This window comes from Podarcis melisellensis (genome assembly GCF_964234715.1).
Source record: "Podarcis melisellensis genome assembly, chromosome: 13".
Classification (NCBI taxonomy): Eukaryota; Metazoa; Chordata; class Lepidosauria; order Squamata; family Lacertidae; genus Podarcis; species Podarcis melisellensis.
The window spans coordinates 46,348,380-46,374,558 of record NC_138545.1 but is presented as its reverse complement, the minus strand read 5'-3'; the positions used below and the strand labels follow the sequence as shown (position 1 = coordinate 46,374,558).

At 45.9% G+C, this 26,179-nt stretch overlaps 1 protein-coding gene and 1 gene segment (V, D, J or C); both read right to left on the bottom strand.

The window, feature by feature from the left end:
* The window catches only part of LOC309354874 (Ig kappa chain V region Mem5-like), a 29,307-nt gene extending 28,461 nt beyond the window's left edge, over positions 1–846 (bottom strand). The window contains exons 1-2 of the V gene segment in view: positions 765–846; positions 381–669 (exon numbers count right to left, since the gene is read on the bottom strand).
* An 8,587-nt stretch (positions 847–9,433) lies between these two features.
* On the bottom strand, positions 9,434–25,285 carry COX18 (cytochrome c oxidase assembly factor COX18). Its single transcript, XM_081886602.1, has 6 exons — positions 24,922–25,285; positions 22,661–22,761; positions 19,297–19,460; positions 16,126–16,247; positions 15,127–15,234; positions 9,434–9,739 (listed from the first exon to the last, which is right to left on the bottom strand). The coding sequence occupies exons 1-6, from the start codon at positions 25,276–25,278 to the stop codon at positions 9,569–9,571; spliced, it is 1,023 nt and encodes a 340-aa protein (XP_081742728.1). The 5' UTR covers positions 25,279–25,285; the 3' UTR covers positions 9,434–9,568.
* Between the last annotated feature and the right edge of the window lie 894 nt (positions 25,286–26,179).

Below are 26,179 nucleotides of genomic sequence, written 5' to 3'. Positions count from 1 at the left end.
CCTAGGCTCAGTGGTTTAGACCACTGTACCGCCTGCGTCCTTATCTTGCTTAGTGGCTAATCCAGCCCTGGGCTGGGTGGACCAATAGTTTGACTCAGTGCAAGGCAGCTTTTGGTGTACCTGTGCCTTGGACTGAGGCTGAGGTGAAGCTGCCGCCTCTTTAACACAGCTTCCCTGGAAGCAAAGTTCTTAGAGAATCCAAAAACCTGGCCTTCTTTTGGTTGATCTGCATGGGCTTTCAGTTGTTCTCTCACCCTCCATTCCAGCAAGCTAGAAGGGTGCTGCTGCTGCTGCTGCTGCTGCAAAACACCAGTTCCATTTCTCTCCCCTGCCTTCATGCACTGAGGTGGTTTTTGTACTGAAGTGTATCACTGTGGAGAGGAAAGCTGTAGTTTTGGGCACAGAAATATATCCCTTCGTCCTCTTCATGGACGTCGCTGATGGTGAAGGAGAAGTCAGTGTTACTGTAGGTACCATTGAAGCGATCTGGGGTCCCTTCAAAACGGCTCGTAGCATCATGAAGCTTGGGTCTCTGTCCTGGTTTAAACTGATATAAGGCCATATCATCACTCATGGAAGAGAAAGCTTGGCACTCGATGGTGACTTCGTCCCCAGGATTCGCCTGTAAAGAAGCTGGGGTCTGGGTGACGACAATCTGCCCTCTGGCTTCTGAGAGGAGAGGAGGAAAAAACAACAATAGGTTACTGAATCCTTAACGCCTGCCGGAGAAATTTGCAAAGAATGACATCTCTGTGAAAAGTTACCCTCAAAGAAACTCAAGATGAGCCAAATCAAACAAATCTGTAGCATGATGCTGCCGTTGGCGGAACTCTTGTCTCACCACTAAGCAGCCCAGCTTCCTAATGATGGGGATAAAATTGGGGGAGTTATTAAGTGCCAGGGATGGAAATCTATGCAAATGATCTAGATGGCAGACTTACTCAGAAGATCTCACGCCATGAATTACAAGATACGTTTGGGTTTTTTTTCAACAAGCAGTTATTACCTAGCGATCTTTTTAGTCCCAGCTTTCCACATTACAGATTTCTTTTTTTTGTTGTTGTTGTTAGAGTGTTTATTAATTTTCCTATAAAAAACATCAAATTAACATATCAAATAATAATCCAATAAAAATAATAAAATAAAATTAAAAAGATCAAATTGTCTTCCGAATTGTAATTTTGATCTTATGACTTCCCACAGTCTGAACCTCAAAGCGTATCAATATCTCAGTCCTGCCTCTCACAATATTTTCATATTTTCATATTTGATTTTATCTCTCCAGACCTCTTTGCCTCTGGCTCTGCAATCCTCAATCACGTCCAAAAAACAGATAACTGCGCCATCGCAGATTTCTTATCTTCTAACTGTCTCAATTAGAAAACAAGGCACAACGCCAAATTCAATGGCAAAAATGTAAAATATTTGCCAGGCTTCAGAACACAGAAAATCTGCACATAGCAATATAAGGTACATATCTCTCCTTTTTTGGAGAAAATACAGCTTACAGGTAAAATTCATTAGGTGAACCACTCATTGTGATCTCCTGCAACCTCTTCCTTTGGAACTTCTTCTGTGTCACTCAAAAGGTTTCAAAACACCAAAAAGGTATTAAGAAACACACAGAATACGGTTTTCCCCAATGTAAAGTGAAAGGCACACTTTGTTCAAGAGCAGTTAATTGGTTAACAACACAACCATGAGCAACATGTCCAGGCCCCACTGCTTGACTTTGGACTTCACCAGGCCCCACCACAGAAGCCTGAAGTTATGGGGTGCTGAAGGGACCTAGCAAGCCAAATGGGTGACCCAAATGATTCCTCACATGTTTCTTGACTGGTTTTTCAAGGAAACAAACAGGAAGGGGGTTAGTTTTGGTTGAAATTCCTCATCAACACAGAGTGTGCACAGCGAATGGCGCATAGGAATAAACAGTTGTCCACAATACCTTTTCTTGGTTTTATTTTCAAAAACGTAACAACCAAACATTGCAAGCCATCACTCCTCCTCACCAGCAGCTTACAAGACCTTTGATCAAATTAAGCACAGTTTCAATTAACCAATTATCCTACCACATCCCTTCCTTCACCCGGTGCAGAAAGTAACTCCCCTTTTAATTAGGCAAAAAGTCGAGAGACCACATGTGTGCAGCTAAGGAAGGTCAAACTGCAAACATACATCTCTGAAACCAACCTGGGTCCTAAGTAGCAATATTGACCACTTTAAGATAAAGAAAAAACCAACAGTTTTGGTCTGTGTGTCTATCTGAGTGACAAAGAGAGAAAATGTGTGCACATTTCAGGTCCACAAAGCATGAAACCAACAATAGCCCCACAATAACCCAATCACCAAGGCTGAGGGAAATTTGAACCCAGGCCTCACTCCAGCCGCAAAACCTGGCTCTTCCAAATTTACGACAAACCGGAGCATCTCAGAAGCAATATTCTACCCAGCTTCAGCAGGAGTTAACATAGCAGGGGTCAGCAAACATTTTCAGCAGGGGGCCGGTCCACTGTCCCTCAGACCTTGTGGGGGGCCGGACTATATTGGGGGGGGATGAACAAATTTCTATGCCCCACAAATAATGCAGATGCATTTTAAATAAAAGCACACATTCTACTCATGTAAAAACACGCTGATTCCTGGACTGTCTGTGGGCCGGATTGAGAAGGCGATTGGGCCGGATCCGGCCCCTGGGCCTTAGTTTGCCTACCCATGAACTAAAGTATTAACTGTTATGTACTGAAGTTCTCACCCTGGGCCAGCAGGGAGATACTGCAGATAGTTTTCACTCAGGCCCACATATGCAAATAAGGGATTGAAAGTGATGTTCAGTGATTGGATAGTTACAGAAAGTGGTTACTGTTGCGTTGTAGTGGAGCTCTGTATAAGCAAGCTGGCTGAACCCTTCAGTTCAGTTCTGTTCTGTTCTGTGAATAAACAAGAGCTGTTTGAAGAATTGCTGTGTCGTCTGATATGTTCACCCACAACTTAACATTAACCATCACCAAAGAATGGCCAGGCTGCCCAAGAATGCAACCAGTGACCATTATCAGGTATCCTGGCAGACAGGATTTCTGCTGTAGACTACCTCCTATGATGATTTTGGGGTGGTCTTTGGCTAAGGGGCTGGGCAATGTCAAGTTTTACAAGGTTCCTGCACTCTTTGGGTCAGGGTCTCTCGCTACTTGGAAGGAGGAAAATAAAGATCTGCCTTGCTTTCCACTGGATCCTGCCTCCATCCATTCTTCTCTGACCGATCATGGGCTTTGGGGACTCAGAGTCCCATGGGGAGTTGGGCAGCAAAAACCAAACGCCAATTTTAAATCAGCGCCAAAGCACTTGCTCGAACCTGCCTCCCTGACACCATGCCAAAAGTGACCCACATGGCCAGATGACCTACACAGAGCTGATTTCATGTGCTCACATCTCCCCTCACACTTCTCTCAATGTAAAGCAAATTGGCAACCTGTGACCTCTCAGTCTCTCTCTATACACAAACATCTTCTCCCCAGCAGTGCAGGATTAGCCGGTTACCCATTTTTGGGGTGGGGGGGGTGAGTTAAAGGTGAATGCTTTGCTCCTTTCTCTAATTCACCATGGGAAAGTATGAGGTGGTGTCTCATACTAGTTGTTGTTGTTAAATTTATATTCTGCCCTTCATTGGAAGATCCTTGGGCGGTGTACATTAAAAACGCAATTTACACACCCACACCCATTTTCCTCTTCTTTCATTTTCCAAAAAATGGAAAAGAAGAACTCCCAGCAAAAGAAGAATGGATACCAAAACTTATGGAATATGCAGAAATGGCGAGACTTACTGGAAGAATAAGAAATCAAGATAACAAACTTTTTACAAATAATGGAAATGGTTTATTGAATATTTACAAATAAATTGTAAACAGATTAAGAACGTGGGCAGGATTATTGCAATAACCTGCAATTTTATAAGAGTATATATTTAAAGTAGACAAATAATGAGTCAATTAAGTTAATTTGGAACATGCACAAAATATTAAAAACAAATCTAAGGAACCTCAGAAAGAGGGGGAAGCAAGTCGATTGTTGAAATGTTAAAATGGTTGTAAAATTATTGAAATGCATGAAGCTGAAAATCATAAATAAAATAATAATAAAAAATGTAATTTGCATAGCATAATAATAAAAAATTAAAACAATCACAGAAAAAACCATAATAATAGCCCCCAAAAAACATTTAAAAGACACCTCCAAAACTTTCAGGGTTTGGTCTCGATTTGGGGGCACAGGGAAGGCCTGTGGCTCAGAAGCAGATGTGTGGCCTCAAATAAGCAGAAATTAAGGCACAGGTAGTAAACCAGGTGCAGGGAATGAGGGGATATCACAACAGATACAGTTTGCAAAGTCTAGCCTTCCTCAATCTGGTGCATTTCAGATGATGCAGACTACAAAACCCATCACTCCTGGGCCTTTCCAGCTTGGGCTGATGGGAACTGCAGTCCAAAACATCTGGAGGGCACCAAGTTGGTGAGGAAGGCTGCCTTGGACCAAGGAGCTCTGAGTTCAAAAGGCTCTGTATTGCTGCCCCTGAGGGAGACTAACTACCTCACAAGAAACCTGCACATGCACAGACACTACTAAATGCTGCCTAAACTTAACATGGTGAGGAAACAATTCGAAGCACTGAAAGCTTGCAAAATACCTGCTTGGTCCAATTAGCTTACAGTTAGGAAGCTTCCTCTAAACTGCTAGGCCTACACGTTACGGTAGGCAACACTGCCACTGCGTGTCCACAACTAGAAATGCATGGGGAATTTCAAGCAATTCAAAACAAAAATTTATGGAAAACATGGGATAGATATGAAACATACGTTCAAAAATACAGTAAAGGTTCGCTATCTATGCTAGCATTTGATTGACGTTGGAGTGAGACTGAGTTGAGAAATAAGACTAAGAGCACATATTGATATAGGAATGTATTAGATAATATGTAAAGAAATATACAATAATAAGAGTACATTCATTTGTAAAAAAGGAATATACAACGGGAAAGACAGGAAGTCTAGTGTGTTGGTATGTATATGATTTTGGGGTTTTTTGTCATTTCTCTTTGTTCTTTCTTTTTCTTTTGTTTCAGTTTCTTTCTAGGTATATAAAATTTATATATAATTTTTGTATACATGTTGGAAATTATATTATAGTAAGTCCTGTAATGTAATATGACAACGTTTACCGATGTTATATAAGAATGTTAACAAATAAATAAAATGCAAATTCAAAAAAGAAGAAAGAAATGCATGGGGAATTTCAGCTTTGCATCTAAAGGTCTTAGCAGAATTTTATGGCCATGTATTCGAAGAGGGGTAGTACCTCTGGTGGGGGACACATCAGGTGACTTCTGGGGTAGTTTTCAGCAAATCCAAGTAAACTTGCTTTAGTTCAGATCTTTTAAAAATAAGTCAAAAAAGCAAGGTGTGCTCTTTGTCATTTTGCAAACTATACTTGTTAACTGCATGAAAGGTACAGTCGTACCTCGGAAAACGTTTGGGAACCAAAATGTTCGGGAACCAAGGCGCAGCTTCTGATTGGCTGCAGGAAGCTCCTACAACCAACCGGAAGCCAAGGAAGCTGCAGCGGAACATTTGGGTTCCAAAGAACGTTCGCAAACCAAAACACGCACTTCCGGGTTTGTGGCGCTCGGGAGCCAAAACGTTTGACTCGCAAGGGATTCGACTTCTGAGATACAACTGTACTTGATTTTGTATTTCACTTCCTAGTTTTCAAGTGACTGAAGATTTTGTAGAATGCTTGGGGTCCATAGGAAGTAAAGCAACTATTGTGGAGACGAGGGCCGGATTTAGGTTTGATGAGGCCCTAAGCTGCTGAAGGTAATGGGGCCCTTTATATGTCCAGCTGCCCTTTGTCAACAACAAATTGTTGCTGTTTTTTGTGCTGAATATATGCTATATGAATTGATGCTTTTGAATTATGGTGCTGGAGGAGACTCTTGAGAGTCCCATGGACTGCATGAAGATCAAACCGATCCATTCTTAAGGAAATCAGCCCTGAGTGGTCACTGGAAGGACAGATCCTGAAGCTGAGGCTCCAATACTTTGAACACCTCGTGAGAAGAGAAGACTCCCTGGAAAAGACCCTGATGTTGGGAAAGATGGAGGGCACAAGGAGAAGGGGATGACAGAGGACGAGATTGGTTGGACAGTGTTCTCGAAGCGACCAGCATGAGTTTGACCAAACTGCGGGAGGCAGTGGAAGACAGGAGTGCCTGGCGTGCTCTGGTCCATGGGGCCATGAAGAGTCGGACACGACTAAACAACTAAAGAACAACAACATATGCTATATGGTAATTTATGGACCTAATAGGTATCTAAAGCCATTTGCAACATGCAGAATGTAGGCACCCTATATATAGAAATGAGCAAACCAGTGATATTTTAGGGAGCAGACTAGCAGGCGGGGCCCATTACTTACATCATAGGAGCCTACGCAACACAAAACACTGTTGCTGTATGTAGGTTTTCTTTTATTTCTTTTTTATCTTATATTTTGGAAATGTACATCCAGTTTTTTCCCCTTTAATTTTTTTGGGGGCCCCCAAGAGAGCGGAGCCCTAAGCTATACCTTGTTTAGCTTATATGTAAATCCAGCACTAGCTGAGACGTTTCATTCTGAATCTGCTGGGCAGAACCAGACAGAGGATGATGATGATGATGATAATTTATTATTTATACCCTGCCCATCTGGCTATTTCCCCAGCCACTCTGGGCGGTTTCCGTCAAAACACTAAAATACAGCAACTTATTAAACAATAAAAGCTTCCCTAAATGGGGCTGCCTTCAGATGTCTTCTAAAAGTTTGGTAGTTATTTTTCTCTTTGACATTTGGTGGGACGCCATTCCACAGGACGGGTGCCACTACCGAGAAGGCCCTCTGCCTGGTTCCCTGTAGCTTGGCTTCTCGCAGTGAGGGAACCGCCAGAAGGCCCTCGGCGCTGGACCCCAGGGTCCGGACTGAATGATGGGGGTGGAGATGCTCCTTCAGGTGTACTGGGCTGAGGCAGTTTAGGGCTTTAAAGGTCAGCACCAACACTTTGACTTCTGCTCAGAAACGTACTGGGAGCCAATGCAGAACTCTCAGGACTGGTGTTATGTGGTCCCGGTGGCTGCTCCCAGTCACCAGTCTAGCTGCTGCATTCTGGATTAGTTGTAGTTTATGGGTCACCTTCAAAGGTAGCCCCATGTAGAGCGCATTGCAGTAGTCCATGCGGGAGATAACCAGAGCATGCAGCACTCTGGCGAGACAGTCTGCGGGCAGGTAGGGTCTCAGCCTGCGTACCAGATGGAGCTGATAAACAGCTGCCCTGGACACAGAATTGACCTGTTTTTTTTAAAAAAAAATATATATACTTTAAAAATATTTTTTTTATTGAATTTTTAAATTATAACAACAAATTTTCCACAAATCTTAACTGAACAATTTATACATCCATTATTTCTCCCCTCCCACCATTTTGGCTTCCCCCGTATTGACTTATTAAACAAATTCTATAGCCTGCTGATTTTACCTCTTATATAGTTGTGAAAGTTTAGTCAAAACCTGCCAATGGGTCCAAATCTTTATACTGTCTTTTTATATAGTTTATAACTGGTTCCCATTCCTTTTTGAAATCAATATTTTTCTCTCTCATGTATCCTCTCTGTCAGCTTAGCCAGTTCCGCGTAGTCCATTAAGTTTGGCTCACCATTCTTCCTGTTTGTGTTTTCTGTTTTCCATACTTGTGCTAATAAAATTTTCGCTGCTGTTGTCGCATACATAAACAATCTCCAATTTCCCTCTCTTATATCATGATCTAAAATTCCGAGCAGGAAAGATTCTGTTTTTTTAACAAACGCTTTTTTCAACTCATTATATATCATTTCCCAATATTCTTTAACCTTCTTGCATTCCCACCATACATGAAAGAAAGTACCATCTTTCTCTTTACATCTCCAACATATCTTAGATCCTGTTATATATATATTTCTTGGGGGGGGGAATGCATTTGATCCTACCCTTGATATCTTGTGTATCAGGCATTTTTTAATAATAAGAGTACAAGAGGAAATATTTTTGTTTATTCCAATTCATCATAATTGCATCATGAGATAATATTAGGTGGTCTTGCTTATTTAGAGACCACCCTAAAGGAATTATGGCTAGGAGGCTCTGTGATTGCTAGTGGAGAGACATTCTCAGTCTGGTTCTAAGGATGGATGTGAATGTCGTTCTGTCTGGGTTTTTTCAACAAACTGACTTAATTCACATCTATCCATCTAATATATGGATTGCAACATAATTGTTCTTCAGATTTTGTGCATCCCAAAATTCTGCAATACACCTCTCATCTCAAAAAGCGATTCGAAAAAGATTAAATATGTGTGTTTTGGGGGATACAGAGATGCATACACTGTGATAAAATAGGTATTTAAATATGTATGCAAATAAGCTACAAACTTAAGTATGCATCTAATCACAAATTTCAGTATAGCGTTTTTTAAAATGCAGATTAATACAAAGGCTGAGACCCTACCTGCCCACGGACTGTCTCACCAGAGGGGTGCATGCTCTAGTTATCTCCCGCTTGGACTACTGCAATGTGCTCTATGTGGGGCTACCTTTGAAGGTGACCTGGAAACTACAACTAATCCAGAATGCGGCAGCTAGACTGGTGACGGCCGCCGAGACCACATAACACCGGTCTTGAAAGACCTACATTGGCTTCTAGTACGTTTCCAAGCACAATTCAAAGTGTTGGTGTTGACCTTTAAATCCCTAAACGGCCTCGGCCCAGTATACCTGAAGGAGCGTTTTCACCCCATCGTTCTGCCTGGACACTGAGGTCCAGCACCAAGGGCCTTCTGGCGGTTCCCTCATTGCGAGAAGCAAAGCTACAGGGTACGCCCTCACATCAGATGTCAGAGCGATAAACAACTACCTGACATTCAGAAGACATCTTAAGGCAGCCCTGTTCAGGGAAGTTTTTAATCTGTGACATTTTAGTGTATTTTTGGTCTCTGTGGAAGCCGCCCAGAGTGGCTGGGGAAGCCCAGCCAGATGGGTGGGGTACAAATAATAAATTATTATTATTTTTATTATTAAAGATGGGGACTTTCAGAAATCCAAGACACTCTGAAAGCATGCACAATGTTTTAGAATGGGCATCCCCAACTTGCGGCCCTCCAGCTGTTTTTGGACTACAATTCCCATCATCCCTGACCACTGGTCCTGTTAGCTAGGGATGATGGGAGTTGTAGTCCAAAAACAGCTGGAGGGCCGCAAGTTGGGGATGCCTGTTTTAGAAGCTGAACAAAATGTAGAGATGAAATTATTACTGGTACTGGTGAAGGATCGGCACATTTCCCCACTTTGCCAACATATTAGCCACAAGGCCTCTCAATGTAACGACATGTATTCTTTTATTAGGAAAATAAATAAATACGGTGTCACAATTCTCATCAGTTCAATGGAGCCACATGAAATAAGTCTTTTATAGCAGAGCACAGCTCAATTCCAAATCTAAACAAAGAGTATTTCACTTTGGGAAATACTTTGCATAGATTCCAGCAGCAATATCTCTGTAAGGAGTGTCTGAATCAGACTTGGTCCGGGGTATGTGACAGAGTCTACGGAAAGCAGGAGAACGAAGCAGGAGGTTGTGCGAAAGGCCCATGAAACTCGAGGAGACCCAGTACAAAGCCATTGCCTGAAACCAGAGAGGAAAGAAGCATTATTTTCAACAAAGCCAGGATGCTGAAAAAGTATCGCAACCACCCAAGAGGACATACACTATCTTCCGCTTTTAGCAATATCAAATGCTGAAAAGTAAGTGTGTGTTCCAGTTTTCGAACGTTTTTCAGAAGCTGAACATCCGATGCATCTGTGGACTATTGTTTCCAGGGCACCTGCACCAATCAGAAGCTGCGCCTTGGTTTTCAAACATTTCAGAAGTCAAACAAACCTCTGGAACGGATTAGATTTGGAGCTTTTGCTATTTACCGTATTTTTCGCACCATAGGACGCACTTTTTCCCTCCTAAAAAGCAAGGGAAAATGTGTGTGCATCCTATGGAGCGAATGCAGGCTTTCGCTGAAGGCTGGAGAGTGAGAGGGGTCGGTGCGCACCGACCTCTCTCGCTCTCCAGGCTTCAGGAAGCTATCCGCTAGCCGTGGGAGACCCAGCTCTCCCACGGCTAGCGGAGCGCTGCATTAATCCCGAAGCTTGGGGCGTGCGGAGCTCAGCGCGCCCCAAGCTTCTGGGTGCCGGCAAGGTCTCCGCTAGCCGTCTAGACCTTGCCGGCACCCAGAAGCTTGGGGCGCGCTGAGCTCCGCACGCCCCAAGCTTCGGGATTAGCGCTCCGCTAGCTGTGTCTAGGCCGAGGATAGCAGCCTGCTTCCCGGAGCATCGGGCGCCCTGAAAGCAGAGTGCCCGGTGCTTCGGGAACACATCCGCAGCGTGGGGAGCCTTGCAGGAGTTCCCCGCAGGGCTCCCCACGCTGCGGATAGCAGCCTGCTGCCCGGCGGGTGGGGCGCCCTGAAGCAGAGCGCCCCTCGTGCCCGGCACACATCCGCAGCGTGCGAAGCCCTGCAGGAGTTCCCTGCAGGGGTCCCCACACTGCGGATAGCAGCCTGCTGCCCGGAGCGTCAAGCGCCCTGAAAGCAGAGCGCCCGGCGCTTCGGGAACACATCCGCAGCATGGGGAGTCTTGCAGGAGTTCCCTGCAGGGCTCCCCACGCTGCGGATAGCAACCTGCCGCCCGGCGGGTGGGGCGCCCTGAAGCAGAGCGCCCCTCGCGCCAGGCAGACATCCGGAGAGTGGGGAGCCCTGCAGGAGTTCCCCACAGGGCTCCCCACGCTGCGGATAGCAGCCTGCTTCCCGGAGCATCGGGCGCCCTGAAAGCAGAGCACCCGGTGCTTCAGGAACACATCCGCAGCGTGGGGAGCCTTGCAGGAGTTCCCTGCAGGGCTCCACACGCTGCGGATAGCAGCCTGCTGCCCGGCGGGTGGGGCGCCCTGAAGCAGAGCGCCCCTCGTGCCCGGCACACATCCGCAGCGTGCGGAGCCCTGCAGGAGTTTCCTGCAGGGCTCCCCACGCTGCGGATAGCAGCCTGCTTCCCGGAGCATCAGGCGCCCTGAAAGCAGAGCGCCCGGCACTTCGGGAACACATCCGCAGCGTGGGGAGTCTTGCAGGAGTTCCCTGCAGGGCTCCCCACGCTGCGGATAGTAGCCTGCCGCCCGGCGGGTAGGGCGCCCTGAAGCAGAGCGCCCCTCGCACCAGGCACACATCCGCAGCGTGCGGAGCCTTGCAGGAGTTCCCTGCAGGGCTCCCCACGCTGCGGATAGCAACCTCCGCCCGGCGGGTAGGGTGCCCTGAAGCAGAGCGCCCCTTGCGCCAGGCAGACATCCGGAGAGTGGGGAGCCCTGCAAGAGTTCCCCACAGGGCTCCCCACGCTGCGGATAGCAGCCTGCTTCCCGGAGCATCGGGCGCCCTGAAAGCAGAGCACCCCGCGCTTCGGGAACACATCCGCAGAATGGGGAGCCTTGCAGGAGTTCCCCGCAGGGATCCCCACGCTGCGGATAGCAGCCTGCTGCCTGGCAGGTGGGGCCCGCTGAAGCAGAGTGCCCCGCGCGCCAGGCAGACATCAGCCAGCCCCACAAGCTCAGGGGACAGCAGGGAGGCGCAGCGCCACTATCCCTCTGTTCCTCGACCTGGTTTGGTTTCCCTGACCTGCTTTTGGGGGGGAAATAAAGGGATTTTTTTTTTCCTTTATTTCCCCCCAAAAATACTAGCTGCGTCCAATGGTCCGGTGCGTCCAATCGTGCGAAAAATACGGTATTTTGCGTTTTTGTTTTTGAGGCCTTTTCGGTTGTTTTTGTGATGGTGTGGAACCCAGTTCAGCTCCTGATTGAATGTGTGACTGAGGAAATGGATAAAAGACCCCCATTCAAATAATGACTATCACCAGTGCAGCTAAGAAAAAAAAAAGAATTTTAATTTTCATCATCTACAATACCATATTATTTATTCTATAATACAGTACATTGATTAATGCTTTCATTTTATGGATCAATGGTCTCATTACATAGTAAAATCCATGTTAAATTGCTGTTTTAGGGGTTGTTTTTAAAAGTCTGGAATGGATTAATCCGTTTTGCATTACTTTCTATGGGAAAGCGTGCCTTGGTTTTGGAACGCTTTGGTTTTGGAACGGATTTCTGGAATGGATTAAGTTTGAGAACCAAGGTACCACTATATGTGCGAAACTTGATGGGATACATTTCAGCCCACCTTCCTCCAAAAAGCTCAGGGTGACAAAGCGCTCTCAGTCCCCTATTTTATCCTCCTCCTAACCACCTCTTGAGGTACATTAGGGTGAAAGATGGTCCAATCACCAAGGCTGAGGGGAATTTGAGGCCTCACTCCAGCCACAAAATTTGGCTCTTCCAAATTTACGAAGCCGTCTTAAAAACTGTTAATGACTGATCACCGAAGAATTGATGCTTTTGAATTCTGGTGCTGGAGGAGACTCTCGAGAGTCCCATGGACTGCAAGAAGATCAAACCTCTCCATTCTGAAGGAAATCAGCCCTGAGTGCTCACTGGAAGGACAGATCCTGAAGCTGAGGCTCCAGTACTTTGGCCCCCTCATGAGAAGAGAAGACTCCCTGGAAAAGACCCTGATGTTGGGAGAGATTGAGGGCACAAGGAGAAGGGGACGACAGACGACTGCAATTGGTCTTACAGGAAAAAGCAAGGGGTGAGATGGCTCAAAATAGTTTTATCAAGTCAAGTCAAGTCAAGTCAAGTTCTTTATTACGGTCATAGACCAGCATAAGCAAAACATCTAAATAAGTAGCATAACAGTATGAATCTAAGTGAATAATTATTAAATAAATAAGAGCAAGAACCAAACATATACATAGAATACTTAATTAGGCATAGATAATGGGTGAGTAAAAATTTATAAGAAAAATTAAAAGATCGGTTAACACAGCAATATGGGGTGGGCTTCAGAAGTCCAGGTTTACCAAGTTTACCAAGTTTTGTTGCGGCAAAAGCCAGCGACACCAAACATCACAAGGTCAAACAAAAAGGAGATCCACAAGAACATCAAGAAGAAGAAGAAAAAAGATTACACAAGGGAACTTCGCTATGTGCCATTCAACAGCAGAAATCTACGCTTCCTGATTGCTAAAGCGCAAAATTTGGCCACCTCATATGATATTGAGCCCGAGGAATCTTCCAGAAGGTATTTTCTTAGAATTTTGGGGGAGGATTCCAAATAATGCCGTAGGGGTACGAATTTTGACAAAAGCGGCAAGATAAGTCGAGCTCGCTCTTCACTATAAAATCTGCAGGACAGAAGGATGTGTGTAACAGATTCTACACTATCAGACATACAGGGGCAGAGACGTGCATGCATCGGTACCCGCGTGAATTTGCCGTACAGCACTGCTGAGGGCATTGTCTCAAAGCGGGCTCTGGAGAAAGCCCATCTATAAGCTTCGTTAGTGATGTTAGTTAAATAAGGGGCAGCTGCAAAGTTAGGCCAAGCTTTTAAACATCTGTATGTCTCCGGGAGTAAGGCGTCTTCTTGTTGTAATTCGACATCGTAAAGTCTCTGAGTGATAATTGCCTTTGCCTTGTTCTGAGTTCCAAGAAAGAGATTTTCAGGGTTTAGGCCAATTTGTTTGATCTTGTTAGTTATTTGCATAAGCCAAGGAGGATAGGGAACTGCGGCCAGGAAGCAAGGTAACAGTCCCTTAGGATTGTAATGGATTTTCAGCCAGAGGGATATTGCTTGCTCCCAGACTTTTAATTCCACTCTGGGTAGTCCTGCCTCTTGCCTTAAGACTGCATTAGGTGTACACTTTGGGGTGGCAAATAGTGATCTTAAGAATTTTGATTGTACTGTTTCAAGGGTCTTAAGGTTGACAGAGGGGCTAATTTGAGTGCCATATAGGAGTTGGGCTAAAGATTTTGCCTGAAAAACTTTTAGGGCCATCGGTAGAAAGCCAGCTCCTTTCCTTCTGAATAATCTAAGGATGGCATTTGCACTTCTTCCTGCTGATATAGCTGATGTGGTCAGGTGTGTTGACAATTTGGCATTGTAAGAGAAAGTAATGCCTAAGTATTGGAAGGTCTTAGTCTGTTCAATGGCGTTTCCCTTTACGCTCCAATTATCTTTCCTGAAGGAGCGGTTAAAATGTACAATTTTGGTTTTGGCAAAGTTAATTGTTAACAGTTCAGTGTTACATTGGTCACTAAACTTTCCTAAGGCACGTTTCAGACCCACTTTGGTTTGAGAGAGAAGAACAGCGTCATCCGCATACATTAAAACTGGTACTTTTCTGCCGTTAGAGAACACGGGGGGGTGGGTTTCGATTTCACGGCAGCATGTGACCAGGGAGTTAACATAGATGTTAAATAAAAATGGGGCTAATAGGCATCCTTGTCTAACTCCTCTTTGGACTGGGAATAGTTTTATCATGTATAATGAGCTAAGAATCCAATGTCTCTATTCAGGCCAGGTCTCTCCATGGTTTTAAGTTTGGTAATAAGTTGCAATTCAGCAACTTCTCTTTCCAGTCTATGAAATTCTTTTGCAATAAGACAGCTACTTTGAGATCTTGTATAGAATGTCCTGGGAGACTGAAGTGTTCTCCTACTGGTTTCTCTGTCTTGTGATTCCTGATATCAGATTTATGTCCATTTATCCTTGGGCGTAGGGTTTGTTCTGTTTGTCCAATACGGTGGTGCCTCGCAAGACGAAATTAATCCGTTCCGCGAGTCTCTTCGTCTTGCGGTTTTTTCGTCTTGCGAAGCACGGTTATTAGTGGCTTAGCGGCTATTAACGGCTTAGCGGCTTTAAGAAAAAGGAAAAAAACTCGCAAGAACTCGCAAGACGTTTCGTCTTGTGATGCAAGCCCATAGGGAAATTCGTCTAGCGAAGCGACGCTAAAACCGAAAAACCCTTTCGTCTTGCGCGTTTTTTGTTTTGTGAGGCATTCGTCTTGCGGGGCACCGCTGTACAGAGAGCTGAAGGGCACTGTTGGCATTTGATGGCATACACAATGTTGTTCTAGGTTACTTACTGATGGTACAGTTGCAGCGATTGGAATCATAAGCACCGAGACACCTCGAAAGAAGTTAGTGCCGTACCTCTGAAGGCGGGACAGTTCAGTTTTTCGCAAAGCAAAAATCTGGAGAGACAAATTTCACTTGTAAGAAATTTGGGGAACAAAATGTCAGGCAGAGTGTCGAGGAGGCAAATATGCAACTCAAAGTGCTTCCCAGTTTTAAAGCGTGAGAACTCCCAATGTGGCCAGCAATCTGCTTTATATATCAAGCTTCTCACCTCCTTTAAGAACTGTATCTAACGGTCGAAAGACAATGTTAACTGAAACAGTTTTTGTTTTTAAGAAGTATAGCTCTGCTATTCCAAAGTGGCAATTAAATGCCATTACAGTGTTTGCTTATCTGTTTCTGCTGACAAACTGCTGTGCTATTTTATTTACAATACAGTGGTCCCTTTGTTCTCAAACGCCTTGGTACTCAAACATCTTGGACCCCAAACACTGCAAACCCGGAAATTAAGTGTTCCAGTTTGTGAACTTTTTTCAGAAGCCAAACGTGCTCTGTTTTAAGTGCCACGCTTCCGTTTTGAGTGTTACACTGAGGCCTGTCTGTTTTTGCTATTTATTTTGTGTTTTTGTTTTTGTGGCTTTTATGTTTTGTTTCTGTGACTGTGTGGAACCCAATTCAGCTATTGATTGATTGATTGATTGATTGATTGATTGATTTTGTGACTGAAGTACATTGTTTATTGCTTTCGTTTTATGGATCAATGGATAGTAAAATTCATATTAAATTTCTGTTTTAGGGGTTGTTTTTAAAAGTCTGGAACGGATTAATCCGTTTTGCATTACTTTCTATGGGAAAGTGCACCTTGGTTTTGGAACGCTTTGGTTTTGGAACGGACTTCTGGAACGGATTACATTTGAGAACCAAGGTACCACTGCATAGTAAATTGCAAGTCGGCCAAATAGCTGTAGATGTGATTTGATTATGGTCCCAGAGTCAGCCTTCCATACCTCCACTATCAGCAGATTGAGGAGTCCGAGAGCAATTGGCAGAATCCAAGTTGAGTCAGGTACAGTGAGGTCCGGAAACCAGAGGACCCCTCCTGTGGAAAGTTGCTCCTGAATTAAGAACCCTGTTGAAAAACCACACACACGGTTGGCGCATTTTGTTGCCTTAAACATTCATCACTTTAGCGGATTAGGTTGAGGACAGACAAGGCTGAATCCAGACAAGAAAACATTGTTGGCAGATCTTGGATAAACGACTAACAACTTCTGGAACGTAACCTTTCTCCTTCTCCATGATTCAGATTAGCAATCGCTAGATCTGTCCCTGCAGCTGGAAAGTCAAGCGGGCAGTGGTAGCTAAGGAGTCCTTTCAACAGTTCATGCTGTTGAACAGCTAACCAAGTACAGTGGTACCTTGGGTTAAGTACTTATTTCGTTCCGGAGCTCCGTTCTTAACCTGAAGCACCACTTTAGCTAATGGGGCCTCCTGCTGCTGCCACGCCGCCGGAGCACGATTTCTGTTCTCATCCTGAAGCAAAGTTCTTAACCCGAGGTACTATTTCTGGGTTAGCAGAGTCTGTGACCTGAAGCATATGTAAACTGAAGCGTATGTAACCCGAGGTACCACTGTACAGAAAAGGAGACGCATTCAGTTAAGCCAAGGGATGAGAAATAGGGTTTGGGGAAACAGTGGACAGTGGGACCTCTAGTCACGACCACAGTCTGTTCCAGAAGCCCGTCCTTATGACGAAACGGGTCGCTGGTAGAAGCGCCGTTGTGCACAGGCACATTTAGAATCATAGAATCATAGAATAGAATCATAGAGTTGGAAGAGACCACAAGGGCCATCGAGTCCAACCCCCTGCCAAGCAGGAAACACCATCAGAGCACTCCTGACATATGGTTGTCAAGCCTCTGCTTAAAGACCTCCAAAGAAGGAGACTCCACCACACTCCTTGGCAGCAAATTCCACTGTCGAACAGCTCTTACTGTCAGGAAGTTCTTCCTAATGTTGAGGTGGAATCTTCTTTCTTGTAGTTTGGATCCATTGCTCCGTGTCCGCTTCTCTGGAGCAGCAGAAAACAACCTTTCTCCCTCCTCTATGTGACATCCTTTTATATATTTGAACATGGCTATCATATCACCCCTTAACCTCCTCTTCTCCAGGCTAAACATGCCCAGCTCCCTTAGGCGTTCCTCATAAGGCATCGTTTCCAGGCCTTTTGGCGGCAGCTGCTTCTGCACATGCGTAAATCGCGGCAAACCCGGTGTTTACTTCCGGGTTTGCCACGGTCACGACTTGGAACGGGCCTAAGTAGAGCGGGACGTAAGTAGAGTTTCTACTGTACATTTTATATTGGAGGTTGCCAATATAACTTCAACTACGCATGTTGCAGGTGTGGTGGCTCCTCTGTAAAACCTCTTTAAACAGCCCATAGCAGAGCTCCTTCCTGGCGGCAGACGACAAGAGACTACAAGACTTGTACAAAATACTCAGGCAAGAGTTTATTTCTTGGCTGGTTCACGAGCATTTTAGTTGCGACTATATACAAAACTATTTACATACATATTTCCACCACGGGATAAACCAGGAATAGGGAAACTCCAGCCCTCCAGATGTTTGGGACTACAATTCCTATCATTCCTAGCTAACAGGACCAGTGGTCAGGGGCGATGGGAATTGTAGTCCCAAACATCTGGAGGGCTGGAGTTTCCCAATGCCTGGTATATACAGGACTTGATCTCCTTCCGCAGGGCCTGTAAGACAGAGCTATTCCACCTGGCCTTCAATCTGAATCAGCCTGATCCTCTATTCCCTTTTCCCTTTCCTCTTCTATGAAGAAACCCTTTCTGGGACCGCACATTTAAATTCTTATTCACACACCTCCTTGCTGGCCCTAGTAGGACCAACTTGGCCACTTAGCCCTGCTGATCATTTGATGTCTGCTGACTGGATTCACCCCCCCCCCACACACACACACAAAAACGACCCCTGAATTTTTGGATTTTATTGATTCAAAATTGATTGGGAGTCATTTTGGACTCGCAGCTGTCCATGGAGGCACAGGTCAAATCTGTGTCCAGGGCAGCTGTTTACCAGCTCCATCTGGTACGTAGGCTGAGACCCTATCTGCCTGCGGACTGTCTCGCCAGAGTGGTGCATGCTCTGGTTATCTCCCGCTTGGATTACTGCAATGCACTCTACGTGGGGCTACCTTTGAAGGTGACCCGGAAACTACAACTAATCCAGAATGCGGCAGCTAGACTGGTGACTGGGGGTGGCCGCCGAGACCATATAACACCGGTCTTGAAAGACCTACATTGGCTCCCAGTACGTTTCCGAGCACAATTCAAAGTGTTGGCCTGACCTTTAAAGCCCTAAACGGCCTCGGTCCAGTATAACTGAAGGAGCGTCACCACCCCCATCATTCTGCCCGGACGCTGAGGTCCAGTGCCGAGGGCCTTCTGGCGGTTCCCTCATTGCGAGAAGCAAAGCTACAGGGAACCAGGCAGAGGGCCTTCTCGGTAGTGGCGCCCGCCCTGTGGAACGCCCTTCCAGCAGATGTCAAAGCGATAAACAACTACCTGACATTCAGAAGACAGCTTAAGGCAGCCCTGTTCAGGGAAGTTTTTAACGTGTGATATTTTACTGTATTTTTGGTTTCTATGGAAGCCGCCCAGAGTGGCTGGGGAGGCCCAGCCAGATGGGCGGGGTATAAATAATAAATTATTATTATTATTATTATTATTATTATTATTATTATTATTATTATTAATTATTTTGATGCTGCATTTTATGTTGTATTCTATGCTGTTTTAAAGTTGCATTTTAATCAATGTTTTATATTTGCTGTTAGCCACCCTGAGCCTGGTTTTTAAACTGAGAAGGGCGGGGTATAAATAAAAAAATATTTATTATTACTGTATTATTATTATTATTATTATTATTATTATTATTATTATTAACTCACACCGTGTGGGTACTCTTTCCTTGTGCAGGGAAGTGCAACCTGCAATTTCCTTCTTTTTATTTCCATTCCCAGCTGTAACCAATCAGCCAAGTGTGTCACTCCTAACCTTTAAAGAAAACTTCTTTAAAGTTACAAGCACCTTTTTCTGTTGGTTTGAAGAATGACTTCCTAATGTTTCACGACACCAGTTTAAAAGCCTTACCATCAGCAGCTGCTCTGCCGAGGCTGAAGTTGCGCAAAGCCATGGAAACGAAGACCCACATTGGAATCTGAATCCATACGAGCAAGGTGGCCTTCAAAGGGTGGCAGTTGTCTCGCACGTACAACTCGGAAACAATCCTTTTCAGATTCTTCTTGAAATGGAACCTGGTTGGGCAGAGGGAAACAGAAGTGAGGGAAGAACAAGGAGGTTATAGTGATCTTTATAAAGGGGCTTACTAGCAGTAAGTGGGCAATATAAAGGAACAGAGAAGGAGTGGAAGAACCCGTAGACAGGTGTGTGTGAAGTGCTGAAAGGCCAATCGCAGAACAATTGAAATTGAATTGAAATACTTTATTGTGGAGGGGACGCAGGTGGCGCTGTGGGTTAAACCACGGAGCCTGGGGCTTGCCGATCAGAAGGTCGGCGGTTCGAATCCCCGTGACGAGGTGAACTCCTGTTGCTCGGTCCCAGCTTCTGCCAACCTAGCAGTTCGAAAGCACATCCAAGTGCAAGTAGATAAATAGGTACTGCTCTAGCGGGAAGGTAAACGGCGTTTCCGTGCGCTGCTCTGGTTCGCCAGAAGCGGCTTAGTCATGCCAGCCACATGACCCGGAAGCTGTACGCCGGCTCCCTCGGCCAATAAAGCGAGATGAGCACCACAACTCCAGAGTCGGCCACGACTGGACCTCATGGTGAGGGGTCCCTTTACCTTTACCTTATTGCAACTTGTACAACTTGTATACAGTGAGATTACATGAGCACCCCCCACTCAGCTCTCTTAGTCTTAATTCCCCTCGTTTACTGACGCAAACCCATGAAACCCAATGTCAGTTGCCCTGCTGTTATCTTTTCATTCAGCAGCCTAACAGCCCACGAATAGAAGCTGTTCTTTACCCTGTTGGTGCGACTAATCGTGCTTCTATATCTTCTGTCCGAGGGCAGGAGATCAAGAAAGTGCCGGCCAGGGTGTGAATCATCCCTGGGAATTTTCCTCACTCTCCTGAGGCAACGTTCTTCCGCTATTTCACGAGACATCCCATCATATCTTCTGCTGTATTCACCACCCTCTATAGGCACTTCCTATCAGTTGATGTCAAACCAGCAATATGATGCACTATGAAAGGACACTTTCTATTGTTGACCGGTAGAAGATCATCAGATGTTGACTGACATCGTTCTTCCGCAATACTCTGAGGAGATGGAGTCTCTGTTGGGCTTTCTTAACCACCTGGGTTGTATTTATTTTCCAAGTAAGGTCTTCACTTAGATAAACTCCTAGGAATTTAAAGGAAGAGACTCTCCATTGCATTATGTGCCGCATCCTGGTTGGCATCCGTCTCGGGAGACAATGGAGGAGTGCGCCTTTGGGGATGAAGTCAAACCGTTGGAGAGTTACAGCGCCTGCTGTGGCTGTAGAGAACGATAAGGGAGAGACATGTTTTCTTGAAGCTGGGGCAGAGGAAGGCGTCCGGTCGTGCTGCTGAAGGTGAACCAGGGCATTTCTTCTCTCTGCACTCCTCCCAGCGGTCATTCCTCCTCTGGTCACTGCTACGGATACATGACCTGACTGCCTGCGTTCATGGGCAAGGGGTTCCCATTGTTAGGATATACAGTGGTACCTCGGGTTACATATGCTTCAGGTTACAGACTCCGCTAACCCAGAAATAGTGCTTCAGGTTAAGAACTTTGCTTCAGGATAAGAACAGAAATCGTGCTCCGGCGGCGCAGCGGCAGCAGGAGGCCCCATTAGCTAAAGTGGTGCTTCAGGTTAAGAACAGTTTCAGGTTAAGTATGGACCTCTGGAACGAATTAAGTACTTAACCCGAGGTACCACTGTAGTTCCGTTCCAACTTAAAAGGGTACAGGCATGATGTTTGTGTGTCACATGCCTGTTTACTTCCAGCACTCGCTGGGAACTTCCATTTGTATATAGCTTTTGTGTTGCTGCTGTTTTGCTGGAGATGAAGGGAAGCAGACATGTTTTCCTCTGTTCCTGAACTATGCTGGATAAAATGTTGTACATTATGCTTACACGTCTCTCTGCCCGCCTCTTCTGCTGTGAGAAGATTTACACACTCTGCTGATAGAGCGTGCACGGGTCTCTAAATGTATCTGAGGCTCTTGTCGCTGTTGGATGCTGTTCCAAGGGAGACCGGTGATCGTCCGGCCGCCGGCCAGTGGCTGGAACCAGCTGTGGGCCTGATGTGCCCATCTTCCCGGCAGTATCCCAACACCCACATGGCAATCTTCATATCACGTTTGCGAACATTTTTGTAATGCAGAGTTACAGAGTCTGCGAGGGGGCCTGGTGCCTGAAGCCAGCTCCCCACAGAGCACGTCCTTGGGGATCCTGCTATCTTCCGTTCTGTGGACATGACCTAGCCAGTGTAGACGTTGCTGAGACAGGAGTGCGAACATGCTGGGTATGTGGGCTTCAGACTGTCCTGCCATTTGATACCCAAAACCCTCCTGGCGCAACGTATGTGGGGGGCACTGAGACGTCATTCTTGGCAGGCGTACGTTGCCCACGACTCGCTTCCATAAAGCAGCGTGCACTCAACAGACAAGCTTGGTAGATCTTCCCCACAGAAGCACTGTTCACATGGGAATCTTACAAGTACAGTGGTACCTTGGTTCTCAAACGCCTTGGTTTCCAAACGCTGAAAAGTAAGCAAGTGTTCCGGTTTTCGAACATTTCTCAGAAACCGAACGTCCAATGCGTCTGTGGGCTATAGTTTCCGGGGCACCTGAACCATTCAGAAGCTGCGCCTTGGTTTTCAAATATTTCAGAAGTCAAACAGACTTCTGGAAAGGATTAAGTTTGATGCTTTTGTTTTTGCTATTTATTTGGCGTTTTAGTTTTGGAGGCTTTTTTGGGTTAATTTCTTTTTGTGACAGTTCCGCTACTGATTGATTGATTGATTGTGTGACTGCGGAAATGGCTAAAAGCCCCCCATCCAAACAATATCATCAGTGCAGGTAAGAAAAAAAAACATTTTAATTTTTATCATCTACAATACTGTCTTATTTATTTTATAGTACAGCACATTGATTATTGCTTTCATTTTATGGAGCAATGGTCTCATTAGATAGTAAAATCCATGTTAAATTGCTGTTTTAGGGGTTGTTTTTAAAAGTCTGGAACGGATTAATCGGTTTTGCATTACTTTCTATGGGCAAGCCTGCCTTGGTTTTGGAACGCTTTGGTTTTGGAACGGACTTCAGGAACGGATTAAGTTTGAGAACTAAGGTGCCACTGTATTCTGCTAGATGGCTTGCAGTGGCCACGAGCAAGAGAAATGTTTAATGCCACAGAATATTATTCTAGCTGGATGAGCTGAGATACTGCTCAAAATGCTCTTACCTGGCTTCCTTTTCAGACCAACTCCGCTGTTTTGCACAAACGGAAACTTCATAGCGAAGGTGTTTGGCTAGGCTGTGGATTTCAGGCTTCAGGTTTTCAAGCTAGCTGGAAAGACACGGACGACTTAGTTATAAACCAGTTAAGTGCTTCTCCCCCCCCCCCCCAGCACTGTCCCTTGAAGCGCTCTCCCTTAGCATTAATGGTTTACTCTTGCTTACCTGCCAAAATAGGGGACACAGGTGGCGCTGTGGGTTAAAGCCTCAGCGCCTAGGACTTGCTGATCGAAAGGTCGGCGGTTCGAATCCCTGCGGCGGGGTGCGCTCCCGCTGCTCGGTCCCAGCGCCTGCCAACCTAGCAGTTCGAAAGCACCTCCGGGTGCAAGTAGATAAATAGGGACCGCTTACCAGCGGGAAGGTAAACGGCGTTTCCGTGTGCAGCTCTGGCTCGCCAGAGCAGCGATGTCACGCTGGCCACGTGACCCGGAAGTGTCTCCGGACAGCGCTGGCCCCTGGCCTCTTGAGTGAGATGGGCGCACAACCCCAGAGTCTGTCAAGACTGGCCCGTACGGGCAGGGGTACCTTTACCTTTACCTTTTACCTGCCAAAATGTAGACCCAGGCTCACTAGCATCACTATAGAAACATAGTAAGTGGGCAATATAAATACAAGTCAAACCATGGCTCTATCTATCTGAGTATTGTCTATCCCATGGACTGCAAGAAGATCAAACCTCTCCATTCTTAAGGAAATCGGCCCTGAGTGCTTACTGGAAGGACAGATCCTGAAGCTGAGGCTCCAAGACTTTGGCCACTTCATGAGAAGAGAAGACTCCCTGGAAAAGACCCTGATGTTGGGAAAGATGGAAGGCACAAGGAGAAGGGGACGACAGAGGATGAGATGGTTGGGCAGTGTTCTCGAAGCTACAAACATGACTCTGACCAAACTGCGGGAGGCAGTGGAAGAAGGAGGGCCTGGCATGCTCTGGTCCATGGGGTCACAAAGAGTCGGACACGATTGTCTATGCTGCCCAGGAATAGCTCTCTGGGGTTTCAGGTGGGGCTCTTTCCCAGCCATAGGTAAAGGTACCCCTGATGATTAGGTCCAGTCGTGACTGACTCGGGGGTTGCGGCGCTCATCTCGCTTTATTGGCCGCGGGAGCCAGCGTACAGCTTCCGGGTCATGTGGCCAGCATGACTAAGCCGCTTCTGGTGAACCAGAGCAGTGCACGGAAACGCCGTTTACCTTCCCGCCAGAGCGGTACCTATTTATCTACTTGCATTTTGATGTGCTTTCAAACTGCTAGGTTGGCAAGAGCAGGGACCGAGCAACGGGAGCTCACCCCGTCGCGGGGATTCGAACCTCCGACCTTCTGATCGGCAAGTCCTAGGCTCTGTACAGCACCACCAGCATCTTTCTTTCCCAGCCATACCAGGGATTAAATCTGGGGCCTTGTGCGTGGGAAAAAATTAATCATGCACCCTACCACTGAGTACAGCTCAGTATTTTGCTAGAAACAGTAGTATCCTCATGCAGAAGTACAAGTTATAAAGTTGCCACATAAGTGCTTAAAGGCTCTATAGGTAGTGAAATATCTGGATGAGAAATAGCTGAAGGGCTATGCTAAATGGTCTGGATGATGAGACATAAAATCACAGAATTGTAGACTTGGAAGGGACCAAAAAATAACCCCAATTCCAGGCCATGAGACAATCTGAGCAAGGAGCTCTGCAGCCAAGAGCAGTTATTCATTTGACAAAGAAAAGCATCTCCCACACTTCATCCTGCATCTAGATAAAACTGTTCCCCCCTCAAAAACATATTATTAAATTATACGGGCTCATTTGCAAGGCGGCAGCTTTTTATATATATGCACTTTTAAGAAAACCCTTAAACTAATTATAACCTAACCTAACATTTCCAAATTGGACCAAAAAAAATATTAATCGGGTCCTTACACAAATACGCATTAAAATAACTTTTGAAGTATCATGTGTATATGGACAGGCTTAAACTTTTTAAAAGCTTTACCGGACTCGAATTATTTTGTCGGATTTGGGTCATCTGATGTTTATTTAAATTTCGCGCGGACAACACCGACCTACTCCGACCCCTGCCACGGAAAGTCATGCCGTACATTATATTTTTTTCCTCCCAGTTTACACACGTTCCACCCTCTCCGTGCGCCCCCTTGCTCCACGCGCGGGCAGCCCTCTGCAGATGCTCAGGAACCCCCCTCTCCGTGCGCCCCTGCGCAAAGCCCACCTTGGCGAGGACGCGGCTCTGCAGGGCGGCGAGCGGGAGGGTGACGCCGGTGCGCAGGAGGGCGCTGGCGGCGACCACGGCGGCCCACCAGGGCAGCCCGGACGCGGCCTGCAGCGCCACCAGGCTCGACTCCATCCACGCCACGGGCGCCGAGGTCGACAAAGCTTCGTACCAGGCCCAGGACGCGGAGGGCTCTCCGGGGCCGGCGCCGCTACCTCCGGGCGCGCAGAGGGCGCGCGAGGCGCCGCCGCAGCCGCGGAAAAGCAGCAGCAGCCGCGGGCCCGGGCGGAGAGGGGCGCGCAAGCTGCGCGCGGCCGAAGCGGCAACCAGGAGCGCAGGGGAGGCGCAGGGCACCATCTTGGTCACCGCGCAGCGCGTGCGCCCAGGGCGCGCGGTGGCGCTCCTCCCCGCGCTCCTCCTCCAAGCCCCGTGGTTGGAGCGCCCCAAACGGCCCGCACGCAACCTTCGGAAGTTGCTTCCCAATTGCATGCAGTGGCGGATTTACGTAGAAGCTAAACAAGCTATAGCTTAGGGCCAAAAAATTTAAAGGCGAAAAAAACTGGATGTACATTTCCAAAATGTAATATAAAAAACAAATAAAATTAAACCTGCAATTATAATTTCAGGTTATAGCAAGTTTCTAGAGACTAGATTATGAGTTGGCCAATTGGTGTTAAAGAAGGATAGAACTTTCTTTATGTACGCCACAGCAGCAGCAAGAATACTCATCGCAAAGCATTGGAAGACACAAGACCTACCCACTTTGGAAGAATGGCAGATGCAAGTAATGGACTATATGGAAATGGCGGAAATGACTGGCAGGATCCGAGATCAGGGAGAAGAGTTGGTGGAAGAAGATTGGAGGAATATTAAATTTTATTTACAGAAATATTGTAAAATTTTTGAATGTTGATGACATTGAAATGAACTGAAGGGGTTCTAGCAACAAGGTAAAAAATAAGATTGGATTGATAATAGATAAATTAATTGGATATGAATTTGCTGAACAAATATTTAAAAGGGATACAAAAAAGGGAGGCGTGAGGAAGTCAGGAAAATAAGTGAGTCAAAGATGAGAAATTAAAAAGGGATTTTTGTTTTGTGTGTGTGTGTTTTTTGTTTTTTGTTTTTTCCTAGGTTAAATGTTTGTATTTTTTGTAATTTGTAACTTTGTACTTTTGTGCCTTTATGTCTTCTTTGTGGTTTTTTTTTCTTGTTTTTGTTGTTTGTTGTTACCCTTAAAACTTAATAAAATATT

Excerpts from the sequence above, each read along its gene's own strand:
- COX18 (XM_081886602.1), bottom strand. The coding sequence starts at position 25,278 with ATGGTGCCCTGCGCCTCCCCTGCGCTCCTGGTTGCCGCTTCGGCCGCG. Across the intron at positions 22,762-24,921 it reads AGAGCCGCGTCCTCGCCAAG|CTTGAAAACCTGAAGCCTGA; the intron begins GTGGGCTTTGCG and ends CTTTCCAGCTAG. Across the intron at positions 9,740-15,126 it reads TCGCTGCAACTGTACCATCA|GCAATGGCTTTGTACTGGGT; the intron begins GTAAGTAACCTA and ends CTCTGGTTTCAG.